At 44.0% G+C, this 24,027-nt stretch overlaps 1 protein-coding gene across 1 annotated transcript in view; it reads right to left on the bottom strand.

Annotated features, from left to right (window-relative positions):
• The window catches only part of efnb3b (ephrin-B3b), a 77,360-nt gene extending 55,753 nt beyond the window's left edge, over positions 1-21,607 (bottom strand). The window contains exon 1 of the mRNA XM_046065585.1: positions 20,167-21,607. Within this exon, the coding sequence (XP_045921541.1) occupies positions 20,167-20,315 (149 nt within the window). The 5' untranslated portion in view covers positions 20,316-21,607. The remainder of the gene's footprint in view (positions 1-20,166) is intronic.
• Positions 21,608-24,027: the final 2,420 nt, after the last annotated feature.

Here is a 24,027-nt window from a genome sequence, read left to right as displayed (position 1 = left end):
TACTCACAGAATTTTAATAGTATATTACGGTTTAATTTCATGTTTTTGGAAGAAAAAAAAATCCACTGGCAAAAAATACCAATTTTATAAAGCAATTTCTGTCTAAACTGGCTCCTTAAACTTTATTGTTTTCAAAAAACCCTGACATCCGGCCAATGCAGTAAGAACATTTCAACCTATCAGTAGAAATCAACTTTTCAAAAGATGCTATAGAAATAAGTGAATGTATCTTGCAAACAATAAAGGTTGCTAAGCTAGAATAAAGAAAAATGATTGAAACAAGTGTATTGTTATTGGAAACAATTTGAAATAACCTTGCTGCACTGAAATATCTTTTCACATTATTACAGACAAAACTGACTTGATCAGGAGATTTTTTGCAGTGTAAAAGTGTAAAAAAAAAAAAAAAAACATTCAGCCCAAGAAAGAATGTAGAACAACAACAGATCAATTTTGTTGTCCTTCACTCCACTGTTGATCTATATGTGAGGTCCTCCTTCAGAACTGGCATCAGTGGGCAGCCCTGCCAGTGTATTTAGAAGTGTTAAATGCCCCCCTGACCTGCTGCAGTCTGTTATTAGGCCTACCGACTGCCAGGCCTGCTAACTCTAACTGGCATCAATGCCCACGCCTGGCAACTCACACACATACACACGGGTCAGATCCACAAACTCACATGTGCAAACACTTAGAGGCAAGCATTCTGTACAGACACACACCATGGGCACTCAACAGAGGGTGAATAGCCAGTGATCCTCCTCCTCCTCCTTCCGCTTTATCAGTGAGTTGCGTTCCGCCTTAGCCATGCATACTGTACAGTCATTAATCATGATTCTCATTAATTATCTATGCACCCGGCTGGTTAATTAACACATCAGCTCAAGCAGAACTAATGCTGCATGCTAGTTCACCTCCCACTCACACCCAGCACTCCTAACCCCCCTCCACACACGCACACACCCAACAAACCAAGTCCAGCCCTGCTTCTCCCAAGCTTCAGCTCCTGTCAGCTGTGAAGGAGGAAACTGACCTGTGAGAAACAGCTTTAATGTGACAATACAGCTGCAGAATAAAGAAACACTCTGCTGTGTATGACCAGTCTGTAATGTTTAATGTCTTGTGGTGTAATTTATATCTTTGGTGAACCCATATGTGTTCTTCTTGCCATGTCAAGAAAAATAAACTTTGGTGGCACACAAGTTTGCACTGTTGACCTTTAGAGAAACTCTATTCAAAGGGCTGAGCTGCCAGAGAGTCCAAAACAGAGAAATCTATCATAGCTTTTTAGCTGTGCGTCATCCACTTTTAATTCCTTGCTGGTGTATAAACTGCTTCACAAAAGAGGCATATGTTTTTTCCGACAGTTATGAGACAGGAGGAGATGTGTATTATTATTCCCAGCTAGCTTGAAGCGCTATTGTGACTGACAGCATGTTCGTGGTTGCCACAACATTAATAGGCCCACTGAACCTTTGTTTGTTGCTTACAGCTGTTTGTCCTTCCTCTGAGTTTATTAAATAAATGTACAGCAGAATCAATATGAGCGTCTCCAAAGTGAGAGAGTTGCTGCGCACGTGGCACCACCGCGTTAACTTCATTAATTATTCATAATCATTGATAATCCCCAGACACAGACAGGCTCAGTCAGGATCTAACGGAAAATAACATTCTGTACTTTTCTACACTTCAGACAGGTAAGGTAAGACAGGTAAGCTGTCACACACAAAATGCAAATATACTGGCCACAGTCAAATCATTTGTTTGTCAGGTTGAGCCCTGAGCTCCGTCAGAGCTGTAGGGACATTTAAACTGTAGGAAATGAAAGTCTGATCCGTTTACTCTGGAAAGTCAAAAATATTTTCTGTTATACCAGGTTTCTTTTTACAAGGTTTTTTTGCTGCTTAAATGTAAAGTCTCTCAGTATTTGCACAAGCAGCATTATTGTGTGCGTGGCCATGATCCATCGCCTGTCTAGGTAGTAACAATGAAACAGTAACATTTTATTGTACCATAAACGACTGCATGGGCAGGATTGTCTGTGTTTAGAAAATTATAAATCCAACTAATAAAAAGATTAAAATATCAAGAGAATCCCCTCCAGCTGGTAGTTGAAAGTTGGCAACTCTGGGTTAGCCTACCACCTATTTTGCCATATCTTTTACTTAATGTGCAGAGCAACTTTGTGTCCCACTTTGTAGTGTGTCCAGGTTGATGACTTTCATCAACGATGAACCTGTCACTTAATGATCTTAATGACTTAAATATCTTTTACTTTATAAAATGTACAAACATTTGTGCCCATCACTGTTTCCCTGAGCCCAAGAGGATATCTTAAACATACCTTTTTGTTGTTCGATCAACAGACCAAAACCCAAAGATAATTAATTTTCAATCTCACAAATCAGAAAAAAGAAGCATTTTTAAATAAAATAAAAAGTTTAGAATCTGAAATCAGTGAATTTTTGGCATTTTAGCTTCATAAATGACAATGAATCGATTCTCAAAAGTCCTGTCGATGTTCTGTCAATTCACCATCTATTTAGCATTTTAAGCAGTAATTCACCAGCCTCCAATGTGGATCTGGATCTTCACAGTGTGTAGAAAATGCAGTAATTAACCTGGATGAATTGGAAACCTCTCCAGCCTTTACTCTGCGGGAAATGCAGGCTTTACCGCCTGACACCAATCACCAGAAGGGCCTGCTTTTAATTTGGTCATTTCTTCTTTAGTTAGAGCACATAGGGAGCAGGCAGAGATAAAAAAGCAGTGAGATGGATTCAAACAGACTCCATTCAGAGTACAGTTGAGGTGCCACATCCTGCTGGGATATCTGGCCATTCCATGTGGTTTATATGCTGGTCCTGCTTCTATTTACTCCCTTTAATCTCCCATGAGGCCTTGGGCTAGAGTGAGATATGTGCCTGGGGGTAAAACGAAGGGTAATTCACGCTCAGACATGGAATTATAATGTTTCCATGCATGAAGCCTCTGAATAATTTACAGCTTTCAATGGCTTAACATTACTCTTCCTGCGAACATGCACGCGAACATGCACGCACACACACACACACACACACACACACACAAACACACGGTCTGGAACCGCCCATGCTGTGGTGAAGATTTAGTCATCGCCCTCGCCTCACCAATCTCTCACTGGTGCATCACTAAATACAGCCCCCCTTGTCTCATTCTTTCTGACAGCCTGTGCAGCATATAATTATGTCCCCCCTGAAACCAGGGCAGTAATCTCACACACTTGTCTGGCCATTATTATGGAGGCTCTGGCTTCTCTCTGCCCACGGCCTGCCTTCCCTCAACCTCTCTCTCTCATCCAGCACTTGTTCTTCCAGCTTAGCTCTGATCTCTCTCTCTCTCTCTCTCTCTCTCTATGGGCCAAAAGCCTGAATGAGAGAGAAAAAGAGGCGCTCTGACATTAACGAGATTGCTCGTTAAGAAAGGAGGGAGGGGGAGAAGGACAGAGAGGAAGGGAGGTAGAAAATGGAGTGGCTGTAATTGGGAGATTTTTGAAAAGAAGAGAAAGAAAAGACAGAATTAGGTTTCCACCCAGGGCCTGTCTGAAAGTGTGTGTGTGTGTGTGAAGCAGATACAGAGGGGACTAAATATAAGGTGGAAGAATGACTTTTTTCTCAAGAGGTGCTAAAGGTCAGACACACCTATCAATCAGGTTCATACAAAGGGCCGGGTCTAGTTCTCCTCCCCGCAGCCCCCCACCCCATCTCTCTTCGGAGACAACTTTAAAGAAACACTTTACAGTAACAGGCTTCTGGAGACCATTTCCTCCCAGTGCCTGTAGCTGCTGCACTGTCAGCAGGCCCATTACAGAAATGCATTTCATTGGCATTTCACTTCTTGTTGGGCAGGGTGGCTAGAAAGCTGCTTCACAACACCAGACACATACAGCTGAGACAGCTCAGTTTATAGCAACATAAAGAAGTGTCGACTTTTCTCTGCATGTGGATAAAAATATTTACTCTCTTTCTCCAGCACATTATACCTCAAGGAGTGATGTACAGCACCTTTCGGGGGGAGGTTCATTTTCTTTTCATAGGACCAAACTTCTCCTGAAACCTCTTCAGCTCTTAATATTTGCTAATAAATTTAGAGAAGCTGATATCCTAGTGTCTGAATGAGCAAGCCACCCCAAATAAAGCCCGTGTGTGGCTGAAAGTGTGGGGCTTTGCATTTCTTAATGTGCAAATATGTGCCAATAAATGTGTGTGTGTGTGTGTGTGTAAGTCGGTGTAATCCCTCGCTATGGGACGCCCTCCCTTCTTCGTGTGCCAGATGAGGAGATATTCTGCCAAATTCGACGAGCAAGTGGGCTGCCAACTGCGAACATACACTCTCAACCACACACCGAAATCATACACTGGCATGTTATGCATGCATATACACAAAGAGCCGAGTGTGTGTGTGTCTGTGTGTGTGTGTGTGTGTGTGTGTGTGTGCGCAAAAACGTACACACTTGGCTGAGTGTGGGCAGGTTTATTCTAGTCTATAGGTCTGGAAGAAATGTTGGAGGATTAGGGAGAGAGCCCACAGAGAGGTAGATGAGGAGCTATGGGAGGGATGCAAGGGTGGAGATGAAGAAAAAGATAGAGTTAAAGAAAATGAAAGATAGCAAGGAAGGGATAGAAATTTGATCAAGAGGCATGATGACGGAGGAATAGAAGCAGGCCAAGCTGGTGATCTGAAACAGTTAACTCCCTGGTTTATACAGCAGGATGGATTATCTCTACCTCTCTGTTTCTCCCCCCTCCTGCTCCAATCTCTCCATTGTGTGCCACTATAGCTCTATGGAAGCAACGGTGTAGGGGGGGGGGATTGAAAGAAATTCCCTCTCTTTCTCTTTCTCCAGCTAAATTAATAATATGAAGCTCTCTATCCTTCTCAGTCTGCTTTATCCTTTTATTCGCCCCCCTTCTCCGCTTTATCTCCGAGTATTCCTTGAATCTATTATTCCCTTGGCTGTATGCTGGAGTTATAGGAGTATATGTGGGTGTGTGTGTGTGTGCGTGTATTCAAAGCAAGCTTGACAGGCTGCACACCAAACTGAGCATGAGAAGTTTTTTTTTTTTTTTTTTTTTGCTGGTGAGAGACTGCAGGGTATGAAAGAGAGAAAGAGTGAGAAATAGCGAGAGATACATACATGTGCGACAAAGGGAAAGCGGAGGGTGAGAGGGAGAGAAATGGAGAGGATGGGGGAGAGGTGTAGGGACAAAGTGGGGGAGAGAGAGTGGGTAGGGAAAGAAGTGAGAGAGAGAGAGAAAGTGATGTGGAAAGGCGGAGGTGTGAGATGATACCAAATAGATCAGAGTCACAGTTTCTAATAAGAGGTATGACATTCTCATCTTTTACCTTTTGTCTTCTTTTCCTTTTTTTGATTCTTCCCTCCCTCTATCTTTCTCCTTTGTGCGCCCTCGCTATTTCTCTCTCCCTTCATCTCACCTCTGTCTTTGCTCTTCATCAGCGCTTGGAGTAAAAAAGCTGCCAGTATTCTTAACCAGCTGCCTGAATAGCCTGCACGGATTATGCACAATTAATTTGAGGGAAGAAATTACTAATTCATAAAACAAAACACTATTAGATCTTCATGTGCACACATTTCCGTTTTATGGCTAGAGACACTAGCAGAATCTAAGAGCTTATCCAATAACTTTTTGATTGAACTAGACCACATATTATACCTCGCACCTCCTCTCAACTTTCGCCTCTTGAGGCTCATTTAAAAAGGAAACAAGCCTTTTTGGGCCAACCCATACACTGTTTTTGCATTGGCCCAGGTTAGTGCACGTTTTCACAACAGCATGCTACAGCAGGGGACAACCATGTTGTTGTGGTCCTGCTTGGTAGCACGGCTGACCACAGCCGACCTGTGACGATCTCCTCCCTCAAACAAGCTGTGCCTTGCGCTAAACTGAAGGCTCAACATGCGTGCGGCTGTACTGGTGACTAAAGAATAAATTCTGGTTTGAAAAAGAACTCTGTTAAAAAATACTGATTACTGAAGTTACAAAAGCACAGTTTACTTTATAGCTTTTGATCTGTATCAAAGTGGTGTAACTGTTAATGCAAATTGCACTTCCCCGCTGCCGCTGCCTCATATCATAAAGTGTTACGCCAGCAAAACAGTGGATTCAACCACACAAGATCTACACAAAAAGATATGTGCATATTATACGGTCAGCATAGTTGTTTTGAATATTGCAGGGAGGAACAGTACAAGCAGGAACAGCGACAGTGAGCTGTTGAGCTGTAGACAACAGGCAATATGGCAGTTTGTGTGAACCGGCACACCTCATGTCATCAAGGTGAACTTTGTCTTATTCACCTTGTCGTGCTGTGCAGGGGGAAAAAAAATACTCAACTCAGTGCAAATGTCCCCACTCATATCGAAAACCAGCATTACAAGAACAGCACCAAGTTCATCCATTAGAAAGTGGTGGTACTGATTGATTAGTAATGGTACTGAAGTCAGAACTACACCAGGTACTGGCCCAGTTCAAGCATTGCTCCTCATTCTTTCCAACCCCCACCTCCCTCTCTCCCTTCCTCACCCTTCTGGCTCATTTCTCATCCTCCCTCTGTCTCCGCATCTCTGCCAGTGGATGTCTTTAATCAGAGCGTCAATCAGAGTGCAACGCGCACAAGAGAATGAAGCTTAATCCAATATAAGATACACAAGATAATACAGCTGTTAAAACCATCAGCCGCCTGCCAGATAACAACCCTGTCACCCACATTAAGTATCTCTCTCTTCCGTTTCTCCCCTCTCTCTCACTTTCACTCTTCTCGTCATCGCCGCATCTCGCCCTCTTAATGGTGAAGTGAATGGTTGTTAAATCTCAGCATCTCTCCATCAGTTTTTTCTTTTTTTTTTAATTGAAGTCTCTTTGCATCACAGTCTCCTTCGGGGTTACTATTGTAAACAAGATGTCTAAATCTAGCCATGAAGACATTTTTGCAATGAGATTTGAAATAATGATAGAAAACAAGTAAATCAAATCTTTTGCCCATGTAGCAGTTAAACACAATAATACAAATACTATTTATTTTGCCAAACTACAGATCAAATTCTTAAATAACTGACTTTCGGGAAGGTTTTTACATACAGAAATAAACTTACGTTAAAATGGCGAAAACTAAACCTTTAACAAAAGTAATAAAATACATTAATCTGACCTATGATGAAAACTCTTAATACCAACCTGAGATTAAACAGAACTTTAATTAAAAGTTGCTGTGAAACTGTAAAAACTTCGACCCTTCAATCTCTTTTTCACTCTGAAAGGACAAATCTTAATTTCTCCCATGCAGGGCTGGCTGCTGGATGATGGATTAAAGCAGTGAGATTATTCATAGGATTGAGGCAGATTAACCAGTTTACGTGACCTACTGGCCAAACTGGTCAGTTTATCCGTGAGCAGAGAAACAGAGATGGAGAGATAGTGCATGCAAACTAGAGAGGGCAGTTAAAAACAAAAAGGAGACGCCGAGAGATAGCACAGGACTACAGGTGGGCGAACCGGTTAAAGAAGGTGAAGAGTGAAAGCCTGTTTGAGCACTGACAGACGTTTAACCTAAACAGACATTTAACAGACAGATGGATGGAGAGATAGGCGATGAGGAAAAACAGGGAATTAATGGAGGGAGGAGCTGCTTCTGTCAACACCTGTAGGAGCCAATGGAGGCAGTGGTTGGGTTTAAAACAGCGTGGTTAAGGACAGAGAGATAAGATAGGACTGCGAGCTATTCATCACATTTATAGGAAAGGTGACATTTAGCCTGGCGACTGTTTGCCGCATGTGTGTTTTGAGGGTGCACAGCCCACAAAAAAAGGTGTGAATCAATGTTTGCGTGAAAAAAAGTAGGTGTTTCGCATCTAATTCCACATTTAAACAAGCTTCTTTTGGAATGCTTACATGTTTCTTTGCCATATTTCTTCATTGTTTCCATGTAAACAGGTAGACCACATAAGACAAAACCACGACTGTGAGGATCATTTTTAAATAAAAATGATGAGAATGGTGCAGGGCCGACTTCCTCGGTCCGAGTATGGGACACCTGTCACCTCCTAAAAACAGACACACAAAACACCTGTCTCTTGTCTAGGTGAGACATAACGCACGGGTGGGACGAAGAGATAGAGAAAGAGCAAGAAAGGCTTTCGAGAGAGAGAAAAACAGGGCTTATGGAGGACAGAGGGGGGACGGATGGAAAGCTGAAGATAAACTAAGCTTCAGACAGCAAAGCAAAACGTGTGCTGGGAGAAAGATGCACTATGTTGTGAGAGGGACAGTGGACAAGGGGACTGACGGGCAGGTTTGAAGGTGGAAAACAGGGGCGGGGGATGCAAAAGGTGGCCTGGGAGAAGGAGGAGAAAATGAATGGAGACAAGAAGAGAAGAGAGTGTAAAAGGCAATAGGAGGAGACGAGGAGACAAGGAGAGGGGTGAGGGAGAGGAGGGAGGGTCCGCGGGTTCATAATCCCCTTACAGACAGCTTTGTTGAGTGATTGACAGCCCAACGCGCCACGTTAGAGCCCGAGCACACGGGGGCCGCCATGACTGGAGGGATTATCTCTCCCCTGGCTTATCACCCCCCACCCCTCGATAGGGTCAAGTGGTACAGGCCAGTTTCAGTTGTTTTCACGCTCTCTTTTCATGCTTGCCCAGAAACCATGCTTTGTCTCACATGATTGTGGTATTTTGCTAATAATGCTTAATGTGGCGATGGAGTGGCCGGGGGGGGGGGACCCAACACAACCACGCAGGGCATGTACACAAGTGCGCACACCCACGCATGACGCATGCCTGACATCCACGCAATCACACTTGCACACAAGCAGACGCACACACATGAAACTCCCTGTATTCAGCGTGCAAGGGCGTCATGAGGGTACAGAAGCACTTAAACAAGACCTTGAGTGAATTCTTTTGTTCTTGCTAAGTACCACCATAATAGAGTTAGCTCGCCCATCACAAGAGTGATTACCCTTAAGAGGAAACATAAGGAGAAAGCAAAGGTTTTGATTAAAAGGAGATAATATAAAAAAACACCGCTAAATTAGAGCACTTACGGACGATAGTGGCATTGTTTGGCCGCTCTGAAGCAGCTATTTTAAGGCTTTGAGAAATCAGATAATGTGTATGATTAACCAAGTGCCAGAATACACACCTCAGAGACTGGTTGCAATATTCAGCTGTGTACACACATGCCACACACATATATAACGGCCACCCAAGATTAGGGATCCAGATGGGCTAGGCCTGACTGGGACCAGTGGCTTTACTGAAACACACAAAATGGGGACCCAAATACAAACACCACAGCAGCTGTGTGTGTTAGCTAGCGAGGACAGAAACACGTGCTTTTCAAAGCCTGAGACCATACAGCCAGAGAGTTATCAGTGCCACGTAACGGAAATAAGCATCACACGCAAATATGCATGCACACACATCCACACATAAGGTACAGGATTGCACATGTTCGGCACGGTGACCCACAGTCATGCCACCCATCCATCAACTGAAAACCAAAGAACACAGGAGAGAGGACTGTCGAAAAGGAAGGCTTTTGTCCCGTCTCCCCCTTTCCCCCACCCCCTGCGCACCAGCATTCTTCTGGCTTGATTTTCTTTGTGGGGAAGGAGGGAGAGAGGGAAGAAAGAAAGGATGGATGGAAGAAAGAGAAGAAAGGAGGGCGCTCCATCTGTTTTTTCCCCCCTCCTGTGGCTGGGGACCTGCAGTACAGCTGGACTCCAATGGAGAGCAAGACTGATAAAAAATCAGGAAGAAGGAAGGAAGGAAAGAAAGAAAGATTTTTGGAAGGGAGGTAAGAAGACGGCATAGCTAATGAGGGAATGGCTTCCTGATTTCCAGAGAATGTTGAGGGAGTGGTACATCTGCTCACGCATGTACGTGTGTGTGTGTGTGTGTGTGTGTGTGTGTGTGTGTGTGTGTGTGTGCGTGCGCAGGCTGAGCTCTGGTTCACAGTCACTCCCGAATTACTTTGACACCGCTGTGATAGGCAATCATGATTATTCATCCTGTCTTCACTACACAGGACCTATTTACTACTTGACGTTGATGAGCGAAATGAGGAGAAACAGAGACTACACATCAAAAACCACCCACAAAGAAGAAGAGAGACAAAAAAAGGACCCAACTAGGAAAAAAAGAGAAAAAGTAGAGAAAAAGATGAGAGAGAAAAAAAAAAGTTGGAATATATTTTACTGTCTGCCAACTAGCTGTAACATGATAACAGCTTGGATATGCAGAGAAGGAAATTTACACTGGTGGTGCGCCAGGCAATGAGAGAGAAAGTGAAAGAAAAGACAAAAGGAATGAAGGGGGGATTAGTGCAGAGAAGTGGACTGGTTTTGCAGACGGCGAGAGGGGTAAGAGTGCGTGTGGGAGAGTGCGAAGCCAGAGAGCCGTGAGTGTGTGTGAGGGCTTTCACTGGAAGCGCTTGGGGTGGAAAGGGGGGGGGGGGGGGCTCTTTTGTTCACAGGGAGCAGAGGGAGGAGGGTGAAGTGAAGGAGGGAGAGTGAGAGAGTCGAGAAGGAGGAGTTGAAGGAAGGAGTGAGGGATATGCTACTGACTGCGAGGAGGGTTGGGGGGTGAAGGGTACCTCTGAAGAAACTCAACCTCTCCACTTGGACTTCTTCCAGCCCTGAGAGCAATAACATTTTTCATCTGTGCATGCATGAGGAGAATGTGTGTGTATATACAAGCTCTCCACTGTGTGTATGCATGCCTTGTTGTGTGTATGCCAGTGTATATAAATGCTGGGGTGTGTTAGTGAGCTAACACTGACTGCACGACGTGAGGACAAAGGCAAGAAACAGAGAGAAAGAGAGTAAAGGAGGTTAAAACCACTAAAACGCAGCACTGAGTTTTGTATTATAGCCAGTACCGGGATATCAAATGATGGCATGTGGACGGGACTACAACAATCCACTTCATCGCTCTTTCTATACAAGATGGATCTTGTTAGAGTCACTTGTCCTCGACAACAAAGCTCTGTGCTGCACTCCATATGCTGCAAAGAGTGAACATTTGGAGGCAGGCAGCAGTAGTTTACTTTTGTACTTGGCCTTAAATAATCGCTTCAGGTTGAAGCACTTTTATTGGCAAAACGTCCAAATTTCGGGACGTTCGAGAACCAGTCTTGTTTTAGTTTGACAACCATGGGCTTTTTATTCTATCCAATGCAGGTTTGAAAGAAATTCATAAACCCAAGAAGCGATATTTTCTCAGTCCAAAGAGAACAATTAAACCTTTCAACTGTTGTCAGTGAGACTTACTTTAAAAAAAAATAAAAATAGCACATTCTTACTCTTACAAATCAAAAGTTAAATTTAGTAGCAACAAAATGCTGCTACATTCTGATATGACCATTAGCTTAAAGTAGCTAATGTTAACTTTTGTTAGCAAACCATGAATACACATTGCTGTGTAAGTGAGTCAATAGGCTGACTTTCAAACTTGTACTTACTGTGACTCTTTGTTTTATCATTTACTATTATCCTGTAATTGCAACTTGTGGCAACAGTAGTATGGAAACCCTGACAGCTAGGCTAGGTAAATGTACGTAAGTAGACCCAGGTGGCGATTGGCTTTGCTAAGCATAACATAAAGATTGAAACAAATACTTATTTCTACATTACTGTTTACGTCCGGTTAAAACAAATAACATACAACAAGTTAATAACAGAGATTTTGGGGTATAGGTAGGCGGAATTTTAAACTATGGAGAGGCCAGACTAATTGTTTCCCTCTGCTTCCAGTCTTCATGCGAAGCCAAGAGAGTCACCTCCTGGTTTCAGCTCCATACTCAACACACAATGCAAAGACACGAGAGTGGTATTGATCATCTCATCTAACTCTTGGCTAGAAAGTGAATAAGCATATTCTATAACAAATGCTGAATAATAGTCTGAAGGTAATGTTAATACTGAATGTTGAATGTTACCTTCAGTCTCAGTATGTGATCTCTACAAAGAGCTAAGCTAACCCACATGAAGCCCAAACCTTCTGCTTCCAAAACTGAGGAATTATTCTTAATCTTACATTTTTAACGTCAATCCTATTTAAATTATAATGAATGCAGAGCCCAGGAAACGGAGCATGATTTTTCCCTTCACAGCTAGCCAAGGTCAGTTTCCCCATAGACTGTAAGAATGATGGGCTAATGCCAAAGCCAGATGGACTACGATGACTGTATGGTTTTGTACCTCCTAATTAGAACTATGCATATGTGCACTCACACACACACACACACACACAAACAAGCATATGAAGAGAAGAAAGCATCATGCCTGGAAAAATAATCAAGGTGCTAGTGAGAATATTATAAAAGATCTGAGCTAGAGAAGTAGGCCTGTGCTTATATAGTGTTATAAATGTGTGTGATTATTAGTAAGCCAAGTTCCAAGATGTCTGGTTGCTATTGCAGCGGGGCAGAGCAGGACAGGGTTCCCCACCAAAGCCTCTTAAGATGAGGATCATCTCTGACCTATTGTAAGTCAATGGGTAAAGATTATCTTAACGCTAAGATGCTTTGGCGTAACAGGTCTCTACATCTCCCACACAACAGACCAAACATCTACTGCAACAGCCAGAGGATCCACACCCCCTCCAACCACCCCCCACACAAATAAAAGCCACATATTGTTTTGTACTTGAGCAGTGAATAGTTGCAATGCTTTGTTAACAGGCTCCTTGCAGGCAGAGTGATTCATGTATGCTTACTTTTGCGGCTTGTGTGCTTCTGCAAATCTCTGGATAACAGCTTCTTATGCCAAAAATATAAATGTAAAATGAGATATTTAAAGAAAACGCCACCTGTAGCCACTTCATCACTTACAAATGTATCTACCGGCTGTGTGCCTTGCATTTCTAGGTCCATTTCGTTGCTTGACTGTGTATTTTTGTTATTCCTGACATGACTTTGTGAGATTGTGCTCCACTTCAGCTACAATGGAGCACAATAAAAGCAAAGCGTCCCAGCGAACGTCAGGTTTTGGAGTGTGTTTCGCAGAATCAAAGAGCAAGGACACTTAGACTCACCGACAATTGCACAGGATGAAATCCAAAAAGACGAGACAGAGACATCATTTGACTGTAGCCTCAATAGACCAAAATGAAAGTTGCAAAAGAAGCACGGCTCTCACAGCGTCTCAGAATAACTTGCATTCATTGTATCATTATCCTTCTTTTCGCCTACACACAACACAACTGATCAACACACTCTCTTTTATGAAATGCTGAAAATCAGAAACACACGTAGAAGTGGGTAAGGCAGGTTGAGTAAAGGTGGGTTCACCAATAAATGTAAATTACAACACTTCATCCTGGAGTGCAATGAACTTGAAATATTGATTATACAGTGGAAGAGCAGAGCTTTCTTTAAAAGGAATTGATTTAGCTTTTGGCAAATTAAGTCTATCAACACATTGTTCTGCTGCAAGGCATTTGGCATCATTTCTGTCTCTGTGATTCCTGCATACTGTGTGTGAAGTTTTAAGCTCAGTGTGTGTTTGCTGCATCTCATCGTATCACTTGACCTGCAGTAAATATAGAGAGGAAACAGCTGCCAGTCTCGCAAAGTTGATCAAAGAGCTCATTCTGCCCCAAAAGTCAATGAATTCCTTCAAAGCTTACCAGGTTTCATGCTGGACTTCACAGGGATAAATATTATGGGACGTGTCAGTAATGAGGAATGAGGGGCCAGCTCGGTTGTATGCGAGCAGGAAGCAGCTAGTCGTGGCGGTGACCTATAGATCATCAGTCACTCTCCTTGTCTGGGCTGTGTCACATCAGCCAGTACCACTGTCAAACCCGGCCGCGCTCCCAAACCATCCATCTCTCTCTTAACTCGCCTTCTCTCACTGTCTTTCATGCTTTTTGTTTCCTTCTCTGACCCTGCCAGCTCTCTGCTCTCCTCTCTCCTTCCCTCATCTCACTCTGACAACACCCACTTCTTATATTTCTGCCCTCTTGCTCATATCGGTTGAAGATGTTTGCCAAAACTTCAGCTGTGACAAGGCACAGCTGTTCACAAGCAAACCCACTCATTTGTCTCTCTTGTGTAGACACACACACACTCTCTCTTTAACATTGAGTTACAAAACCATTTTGGGCCAGAGTCCATTCAAAGTGCTGTGTTGAAGTCTACTGGCAGACCGAGTGATGGAGTTTCAGTGCTGATGAGAGTGACGGTAAGCAAAGGCTGTAACTGGAGTTAACTCGGGCTACTGAGCAACACTCTTGGAGAGAAGAGGACAAAACATTTGTTTTTTTGTTATGCATTTTACACGTTTTCCATGATCATGTGTAGGGCAATGCAAAAGAGGACCTTGATAATGCTTGATGGGAGAGCGAAGTGGAAGTGTGAAAAGACGTAACACAACCTGCAAATGCCCTCCATCTAATCAAGTCAATTTTTGTCTTAAAATCTTAATTTCTTTCAAAAAAATGACAAGAATCTGTCAAAACACAAAGAATATTACAAGTAGAAATCAACCTTTTTCATCTTTATAATGCAGATTGCTGCAGTGAAATCAAAAAAAAAGAGTCAACTTAACTGTGTAATATACTTGAAACAAGTAGATCTTTATTAAAAACTGTTTGGAATTATCTTTTTGCGCTTGCAGATTTTTTCATTTGTTTTGAGAGAATAAGGCTTTGCGACTCAATTACAGACAGAAAATTACTATCAGAAGGAGACTTGGCACAATGGCATTAGAACACACAATTTAGTATTCAAGGCACAAACACACACACATCCTCTGTTACGAACCAGAATCCACATACACACACATGGAATGACAACAGCATCAACTCCCTCCCTCTGCTATCCCCTTTATCTGGAATGATGTTGAAGCCACAGTAGTTGCTGCAATATGAGCCCAACCCTATGTTGAGGAGATGTGCAGAGCAGCAGCCGAGCTGGGAGTCTCGTGATACTGAGCCTAAACATAACCGAAGAGCAAGGAGCTGAGCATGGAGGGATGGCAAAAGGGGAGGAAGAAGAAAAGCGCAGAGACGGGAACGTGAGTTAAAGAAAGACCTATCCTTTCTTTAACTCACGTGTGATGTGTGTGACACAGGTTTGCCTCTACATTGCACACCCCTCTGGCCTATAGTGTCCACACACACACTTTCATACTGGCTTCTCATCCCACCAGTCCGCTTCTTTGTGTCATCCAGGGGAGGGGGATTGACCTGGCCCAGTCCAAATGCTGCCAGGAGGATTGGATGATCCTGCTTAGGCAGGGTGTGCTGTGAAGCAAGCTAATGAGAGGCCAATGTGTGTGTGTGTGTGTGTGTGTTGGCAGGCTTTACTAAGGGGCTCTGGGTTCAGCCACCCAGGGCAATCTGCCCAGTGATGCTGAGACACATGTGACCCCTTCAGACCTACGGCCTGGATTACTGTTACCACCACTGCAACTATTGTGAATGTGTGTGTGCGTGTGTGTGCGTGTTTGTGTGCATGCATGTTTCCAGGGAAGAAAGTTGCTTGTTTCTGCATGCGTTCCAACATTCTGAACTAGCTCAGCCAGCCACACGCTTTTAATCTCCTTCATCCTAATCATCAGCACTTTTAACAATTACCAGAATCCCAAAGTCACTTCTAAAGCCCCAGGGACTGGGGAAGTAAATTAGTTCTTTAGCTAACCCCAGCATATTTACATCACCGCTTTATAGCTGTTATGATGTTGATGAATGTGCACTGCCCCTGCCAAATAAACTTATAATCGAGTGATAAAATAATGAATGAATTCCGAGTGGAACAACAGTCCGTGACGCCTGCCAATTTCCTCACCTCTTCTGTGTGTGTGTGTGTGTGTGTGTGCGCACGCACATCTGCCCTCCAGTGTTTGCCGTCTCATTGCAGCAGTGTGTTCAATGCTCGCTTGCACATGTAACAAAAGGAGATACATTCGGACCACACACTCTTTACACACGTGTCCGACGTAGATGGGAGGGGAGGTCGGGCCCCATGAGGCTCATTTGCGTGTATGTGTGCAGGCATGTGTTGAGAGCGCTGCTGCAATAGAGCTGTCTGTTCACATGTCTGTATTTTCACAGTCCAACTGTGTACATGTGTGTCCATCTGCCTGTCTGCCATGCCAGAAGATAGGAGGAACGAAAGAAAGAGATTCCAGCCTCTGGCCGCATTGGCTGCCTTCTCCTTCTCCATCCCCTGGCCTTTCCATTTTGCCACATCAGCTGAAACCTCTTTTCACAGCTCCTGTTGCTCTCAGCTCGTAAACTCACACACACTCCTCTTTTTCACCAAGGGAGAGGGAGGTAAGAAGAGAAAGAGAGTGAGGGGGAAAGGGGGTGAGCCGCTGCCCGTTTGCTTTAAAAGGCAGCTCAAGCAGTATGGTTCATATCCATTCCTTCCCTTGTTTTTACACTCCCTCGCTCCTAAAATAAAAAAATAAAATAAAATAACTACCCAGTGGATATTCTCTAATCATTTAGCCTAAGGATGCGTGTAGGCTTACCAAGCTCCTGCTTACTTATCCACACAGCCCAGAAAAGCCTCGGTGCATGCCTGCATTATTCATGAAGGAGAAACCTACGGGTGGAAAACTGGGTGCGGCGTTTCAAACATAAAAACAATCAATAAACGGGTGTTGGAATGCTGCTCCTTTGATACGACACCCCGTTTGACCTACTAACACTTATTCCACTCTTCCTCTCAGTCCCAGAATGCCCTCGCCAAGAAGATTTCCAGTGATTTTTTCTCTTTTTTTTGGAGTCTTTTCTCTGGTTTTTTGTAGTTGAAACACTTAGCCTAGTTAGCTAGTCTTTTATCCGGCGCCAATTAGCCGGCGATTAATGAATTATTGAGAAACGGGAAGGGGGGGATTAAAATTTAATGTGGATCTTAGGGGGAATAGTTGTATTACAAGTCACCGCGAGCGCCGAGCGAGGAGACGGCCACCCTCAGCAGCCGTTTACAATAATCTACAGCCATTTACTAAAAGTATAGAAAGAGAGAAAAAGAGGAAGAGAGAAAGTGGGAGCCGAGGGAGGGGTGAAGGAGAGGTTTTGGCATTATGAACAGACACTGAAATCAAACATGCAAAAGGGCCAAAAACTACAAAACTCCAGATGCTGTGATCAGGGCAGTGACCAAAGCCAACATTCGCTCCACATGAATTCATTTTCTCTCTCCGAGTGTGTGTGTGTGTGTGTCTACCAATGTGACCTACAGTATTTGGTCCCGTGTGTGTGGGTCACCTGCCACCCCAGCACCCAAACTCCTGTGCAGTAATGTAAGATTCGATCTTTCATTAGGGCGGCCATGTAAGGCCAATAATAGGAGATGCTGAGATAAGGATAATGTATGTCTGAGGGGGAAGCTCTTCTCAAGGTGATCGTTCTGGTTCAGTTCTCTCTTCCTCAAGCAAAACCTGTATTGGCACTTGAGACTTAACTGGTATTGATTTACTTAGGGTTAGGACTGTGTCTACCCCCCCACTCTGCTCTCTCTACCACCCCTTCTGTTTCTCAGTCACCTCCTGGCACCTGTCTCTGTTTCTATTCCTCACTGCACACCTCTGTCTCTCTTCTTTCTGCCGGTGCCGGAGTAATTTAAACTGATGGAGCGGTCAATAAAAGGGTGGATGCAGCACTTGATGGTTGTAAGCATTCTGATACAATATTTTAGCTCAGCCTGATCATTTTGTTTATTTTTATTGCAGGAATTAATCAGGTAGTAAGGTCTGAGAAATGTGTATCCGTCCATGGGAGCCTCCTTTTCCACTGCACCTCTGTCACTCCTAACACATCTTTGAGTACGTCAGTGGCTGCTGTGGCGCTATAATTAGTCGCTGGATGTGACACATGTTTCCAATTTGCTACGTCTGGTCACTGCACTGGAGGGGGGTGGAGTGACGGAGCGAGGTAAAGATAGAGACAGACGAAAAGTGACAGGAGGAAAAGAAAAGGACGGGGACGGTGGTGGCAGGCAAGCCAGAAAGTGGGCATGAAATAGCAAGAGAGGAAGAAAAATATAAGAAAGAGGGTCAAAAGGTGTGAAAGAGAGAAGAGAAAGAGAGGGGGAGGAAGAGAAGGAGCTGGAGATTGCTCACAGAGGCGGAAAGAAAGATGGGAGGAGACGTGGAGGGAAGCTGCAGGTGGATGGTCTAAACTTCAAAGCAGTGTATCCAGCAGGGGTCTAGAGGTTAACAATGTGACAGGCCATTTGCTACACAGACAAGATGTGAACCATACATGCGCTCCTGCACCTGATTGATACAGACTACTGCTTCTGCTTACTTTTCGCCTCATTTCAGAAGTACAAACCATATGTGTGTGGGCTCGGGATTTTGTCCTTGGAAGATGTGCACTACTCGGGCAGCACGGGCTCTTAACATATTTCAGCCCACGGCCAAAACCTATTTTGCCCTGAGGCAGCTCAAACTAAAGAACTGCTCTTGTCATGTAGAGACAGAGGAGACACAAGTACATGGAAGTGTGTAAAACAGCCAAGAAAATAAACTGGAGGAATGACTAAGCTGATTAACTATGAATAGTAAGCTTCATGAATAAGCTTCATAGTGTACAATAGGCTTTGTATTTTGAATATATGAGTGAGCAAATCTGTGGAAATGAATATGGAGTCTGGCGTCAAAGCTGCCACCCCTTCTAATTGCCAGGCCCATTCACTAAACCCTGACACCCACCTAACACTAAACTCCATTAGCAGACAATGGCGTGGAATCACCTGTAAGGCCTCAAAAGCCCGGGCTGTTAGCTTCTCAGTGAAAATTACCCTCCCGTGTCCAACTCTACTCCCTGTTGGGTGAATCCACCCACTGCTGACAAAGAGCCCTCATTAAGGGCTTCATGCCTGGCTCCACAGCGGGGCCCACGCACAGTCACATCTGTGGAAAGGCGAGAAACCGGGCAGGCCATAGCCTACAGCACATGGACACATTAAAAACCTGTTAGTCTCTGAAAAAGCCCCTGGCATGGGTGTGAGCTGGGGATGGCAAGATTTGGGCTGCCAAAAGTAAGCCTGTAAGTGAGTCTAAATTTGCTTTTGTGTTTCTTTGTATTATAAAGTGTTTGTAAAGCAAATTTACAAAAAATGGGAGCTACTCAAGACCAGTGTTCCCTTCAAGCTGATAATTTGTTGGCCTACACACACCATTTCTTAAGCAGAAAAGTATCATTGTTCCAGTTTTCCCCAAAATGTAGTTACAATTTGCAGAATTGAAGCCTGGTGTCACCTCCATACAAGCCGCCTTGTTATCCGCCAGCCTCCCCACCACCACCGGGCGTCTATTCAGACACTGGGAAATTGGCAGAGGTGTGAGAAAAGTGTTGTCGGTCGTTAAGGCCGGACGGCCGAGAGGTGTTTAAAATGACATTTCCTCAGCTAATGCCTGACACCTTCACCAGAGGAAAGAAAAAAAATGCAAATGAGTATGGCCGAGTGGGTTTGAGAGGCCTGCGGGATCGGGGCCTAGACTTTAATCAAGGTCATCCAGCGACAGCAATTAGAGCGCCACACACGTCCTTATTATCCTACACACAGCTCCCATCTTTTCGAGCTTACAGGGACTTTAGCAGTAAGAACTAACAGCTGGATTATCCACAAAAAAGCAACGTGAGTGTGACAAATTCCAAACAGCTGTGAAACAGAGCAGCCTGTGTCAACACTAAGTGTATACATTTATTAAATTGCTCTGTTTACATTGAAGCCCTGTTAGACTGCAAACAATCACGATGGCATTGTATTGTTTTGGGGAGAAAGTGCAACAAATTGGCAGAATAGAAATTAAAAAAAAAAATGAACAGGCTACTCTGTGTCTGTGGGAGGCCTGTGGCTCATCTGTAGCGAAATAGGGCCCTTCTCGAACTTTATGGTGTTTTGCATGTCATGTTGCATTACTACATGGCACTTAGTAGTGCACTAAGATTTACTTCCATTACATTCATTAAATATTGCCTAAATCCCCTCATCTTAGAAGAAGTTGCATGTCATGAACATGCAATTAAACTCATTATTCGATCGGTTTTTTTTTTATATATATCTAGCGTGGGCTTGAAACTTCAAGTTCAAACCTGCACTGAAGCGACGGTTAAGGTCTGCAAGTGAGAGCTGCTCTTACCTTTCGTTCAGGGAATTCCAGTAGATGGGCTCCATATTGCTGGCCGTCGTCCCCAGTAAATCCAGTAAGAATACCAGCAGGAGCCCCAATCCATTCCCACTTCCTCGACACGCCATTTCTACCCTGACACCCAGCATATGTAGCCCCATTTAGAAGAAATGGACAATATTTTCTGTGTGAATGCTGCTGCACGGAGACTCTCAAAACAATGGATGTGCGACTACAGCCGATCAGGCTATAGGTAGAGGCAGTCAAAGTGTGAAGTGAAAGCCTGCTGTATACAACCTCATGGATCCACAATTCGCCAAATTGTACTGGATCAAACCAAAGCCAGACTCTGAAATGTGTAGGAGAAACTTGTTCAATCCGTGCGTCCGGATCTCCAAAAACTACTGGTTTTCTGCGCGTCCACGGTCGTACTATTTCAGTGCCAATCCCATGACTTCCCAATTAATGTGTCATTAGTCCTCCTTTTTCCAAAGCAGTGCTCCTCAGTTCAAATATAACTCCACAGAATCGAATTTTGTGAAAAATGTATCGCCACCCAAGAGCTATTTCTGTTGCCTTTCGGTGCGCCCTAATTGTCTTTTTCCGAACAATGTTCCCTTGTTCTCTGAACAGACTCTGTGTGATTTCTCTCCCATTACCTTGTTTTCTCGCAAGAACATCTACCTTCCAACATACCAGGCTGAACTGTAAAGAAATACTGTCAGTCTGTTAGAAGGAAACAGTCGAAGTCAGGCCAAAACTGTGGAGATAAAGCGTTTAAAATGGAAAAGATATCACTGGTGTCCGCGGCTCCATCCTCATACAGACATGTTGATGCTCGGTGGGCTTAGTCAGTGCGCATTACAATCCTTATTCTCCTCTTTGTAAAATACACAGGTTGCACGCGGGTTGTAAATCCGCAAATCCTTCATCAGCGGATTCGTTGAAAATGAAAAAACAAACTAGGATCCAAATCGAGTCCAAGAATCAATCAAAGCAACAACACAAGAAAACTGAGAGAAACAAACCAAAGAGCTAGAAAAGCATCCGCACTCTAATAACGTCGCACAAAGGCCAACGTGAAAGTTGTGAAGTGAATTTAAAAAAATAAGATGCGAGCTGTGAGCATCAGTCCTTGCTGGAAATAGACGCCTATCTGATGCAGCGCATCATTTGGAGAGCGGGACGCGTCGCTTCTCGGCCAGAGGAAAGCGCTTCATTCGTTATCGCATCGTCTCTCTGCCTCAAAATCCCACTGGTTTGACTTGCCCTAATGCACGCAGCACATTGACAGACCGACTGGCTTGTTCGAGAGAAGGAGGAGGGAAAGGGGGACGTGAATCAATGGGGAAAAAATCCCCATCCTCCGACTGGCAGGCAGGGCGCACTGGCGGAGCGCAATTCTTCCAGGCTTTCGGGGAGGGGGGGGGGCGGTATCGAGTCCGGTTCAGCACCTCCTCTTTCCTCCTCCTCTCTGAGTTTTAGGGGGCCCCCGACTCGGACCTCTGGACTCCCTGGCGCTCTATTCTGCCTCCTTTCAAACGCTGAAGAAGAAACCCCCCCCTAAACACGCACACACCTTTCTAGACGCTCAGCAACGTGCACACTCCTATGGTCAACTCTGTGATGGAAGAGCAAGAGCGCCCTCCCTGCGTTTAGTTGGCATCACATGATGTGGCCCTGGAAGAGGATTGTACTGAAAACAGTCCAGCTGGAATTTTAGAAGGATATTACAAATACAAGTCCCTGTAGGAGTATTTCAGGTTATTCGAGATTAAATATGCCCCATTATAGATGTATTAAAGGAATATTACACAATAGTTGAAGATAACTATAATAATACAGTCACACTTTGAGGAACTTGCATATTTTTGTACTATTGCTAACCATAAAAAAAATCCTTCCTTTAAAAAGAATGATGTCACTTATGATCATCGGACAGGATTCACCTCACAAGTCTGCAGCCCAGTCTAAACAAAAAAGAATCCCCTCTCTCTGTGTGGTAGGACGTGGCCCTCTCTCTCTCTGTGTCCTCCCGTTGACAGAGTAGGGACAGAGTCCCAGCATCCAGCACCAGCACTTCAAAGTGGGCCGTTCAACTTGATGAGGTACAGGACGAGCCGGGCGACAGGCCCCGCCGAGGGCCACACACACCAGTGTTTACACTGAGGCCCCTGTCTCCAAGAACACTGACAGTGATTACACTATTGCGCGCACACACACACACACACACACACACAGAAACATGTAGCCTATGAGATGGGGTATAGATGACTGTCAAAACTGTGACTGGACTGCCCTCATGTGGTAGATACAGTGCATGAACCTGAATGCACCATGTCAGGGTGATGGTGCAGCCTGCCAGGCCACTACAAAAAAAACCCAAACAATTTTACAATCATATCCTCCAATGTTAGAGTTTTACTACCTATCCATCCTACACTCTCTCTAATCTTATCGTTTTCCAGAGCTGCACCTGAGAAACAGGTGTGTTATCCTAGGCTTTTCACACGCTAATCTGTTGAAACCTACTGCAGCTAAGACACAAACATAAGATCTATGTTTGTGTCTTAGCTGCAGTAGGAAGGAACACTTCACATGGAGTTCAGTTATCTCGTGAAGTACTACAAAATCTGTAAAAAACAAACAAACAGGAAGATAACTTTCCAAATAATAAAACCCAAACAACTGATGATGTCACAGCGATGTCATCAGGGTTATCTTGGTTTGGGCTTGAGACTTGAAACTTTTAACAGTGAGTCTGTTATATAAAGTGGAGGTGTGGGATTTGAAAGCAGGCATTAAGGGACCTACTGAATAGCATTATGGGAAATGTAGGATGCAATGTTTTTGGAGTTTGACCGATGCAAGACTGCTGCTCCAATTTTTGACCATTCCTTTTTATTTAATCTGTACTTGTGAGCCCCCATAATTTATGGAAGTGGAATGCTAAATCTTTGGAGTACCCTTTTAAAAACATGAGGTGCATTCTGGCTTCTCCTTTTCTTCATTAACTACACAATCTAATAAAAGTACTAATTTATGTGAATCACTAACATTAACCGACAAAAAAACATGATTTTTCTGCCATTTTAAGACGGTAAAACCTCTTTTTCAGACTTTGTAATTGTACTGTCTAAATGTGAAAAGTGCACATGACATTTACAACTAGGAGATTCATCCTGTGCAGAAGCTTTGGACGCAGCCCAGCAGGGACGGAGGAACAAATATGATAAGAAAGTCGGGTCTACAAGCAGAACTGAGGCTGGCAAGGCTTCTCTGTTTAGCTCAAAGGCACTTCAGCGGAGCAGAGCTTACAGGGGCTCAAACCTGGGTCTGCAGGCTGAAGGACAATCTGCAAGTGAGACAAAAGTGCAGACAATTCTTCTGCAAAGCAAAATTACAGCATGCTTTCAATAAGAACTGTAATTGCAGGTTATGAGCTCCAAGCAAGAAACAAATACAGCGGGGAGACTTTACAGAGCTGGTCAGAGAGACGGGAAGTAAAAGAGAGCAGAGATGGAGCTGTTTCTGTTGCACTGACCTTTGGAAACCTTGGCAGGCCAGATGACAGAGCTAAATGTAGTGGAGGAAGACAGACTGGTTCAGAGACAACAGTAGTTCAGAGGTGGAGCTGGCATGAAAAACAAACCTTCTGCTCCGTCTGGGAAATCTGTGTGTGGGAAAACTGGCTGGTTTGTGGCCATCGCTTGCTCGCGTTTGTGTGCGTGTCGAAGATGACTCAGTTTTTAAAACTGCAGAGCTATAAGATACCACCTACATCAGATCTGTCATAGTGCTGAATAACCGAATGTACTTTCTGGAGTGATATGTGAGCGGAAAGAAGGAGTTTGAAGATGTTTTTGTATGCTT

Source organism: Micropterus dolomieu, linkage group LG12 (genome assembly GCF_021292245.1).
Source record: "Micropterus dolomieu isolate WLL.071019.BEF.003 ecotype Adirondacks linkage group LG12, ASM2129224v1, whole genome shotgun sequence".
NCBI classification, from domain to species: domain Eukaryota; kingdom Metazoa; phylum Chordata; class Actinopteri; order Centrarchiformes; family Centrarchidae; genus Micropterus; species Micropterus dolomieu.
Note: the sequence above shows the minus strand (reverse complement) of the source record. Positions and strands in the feature narration are given on the sequence as shown.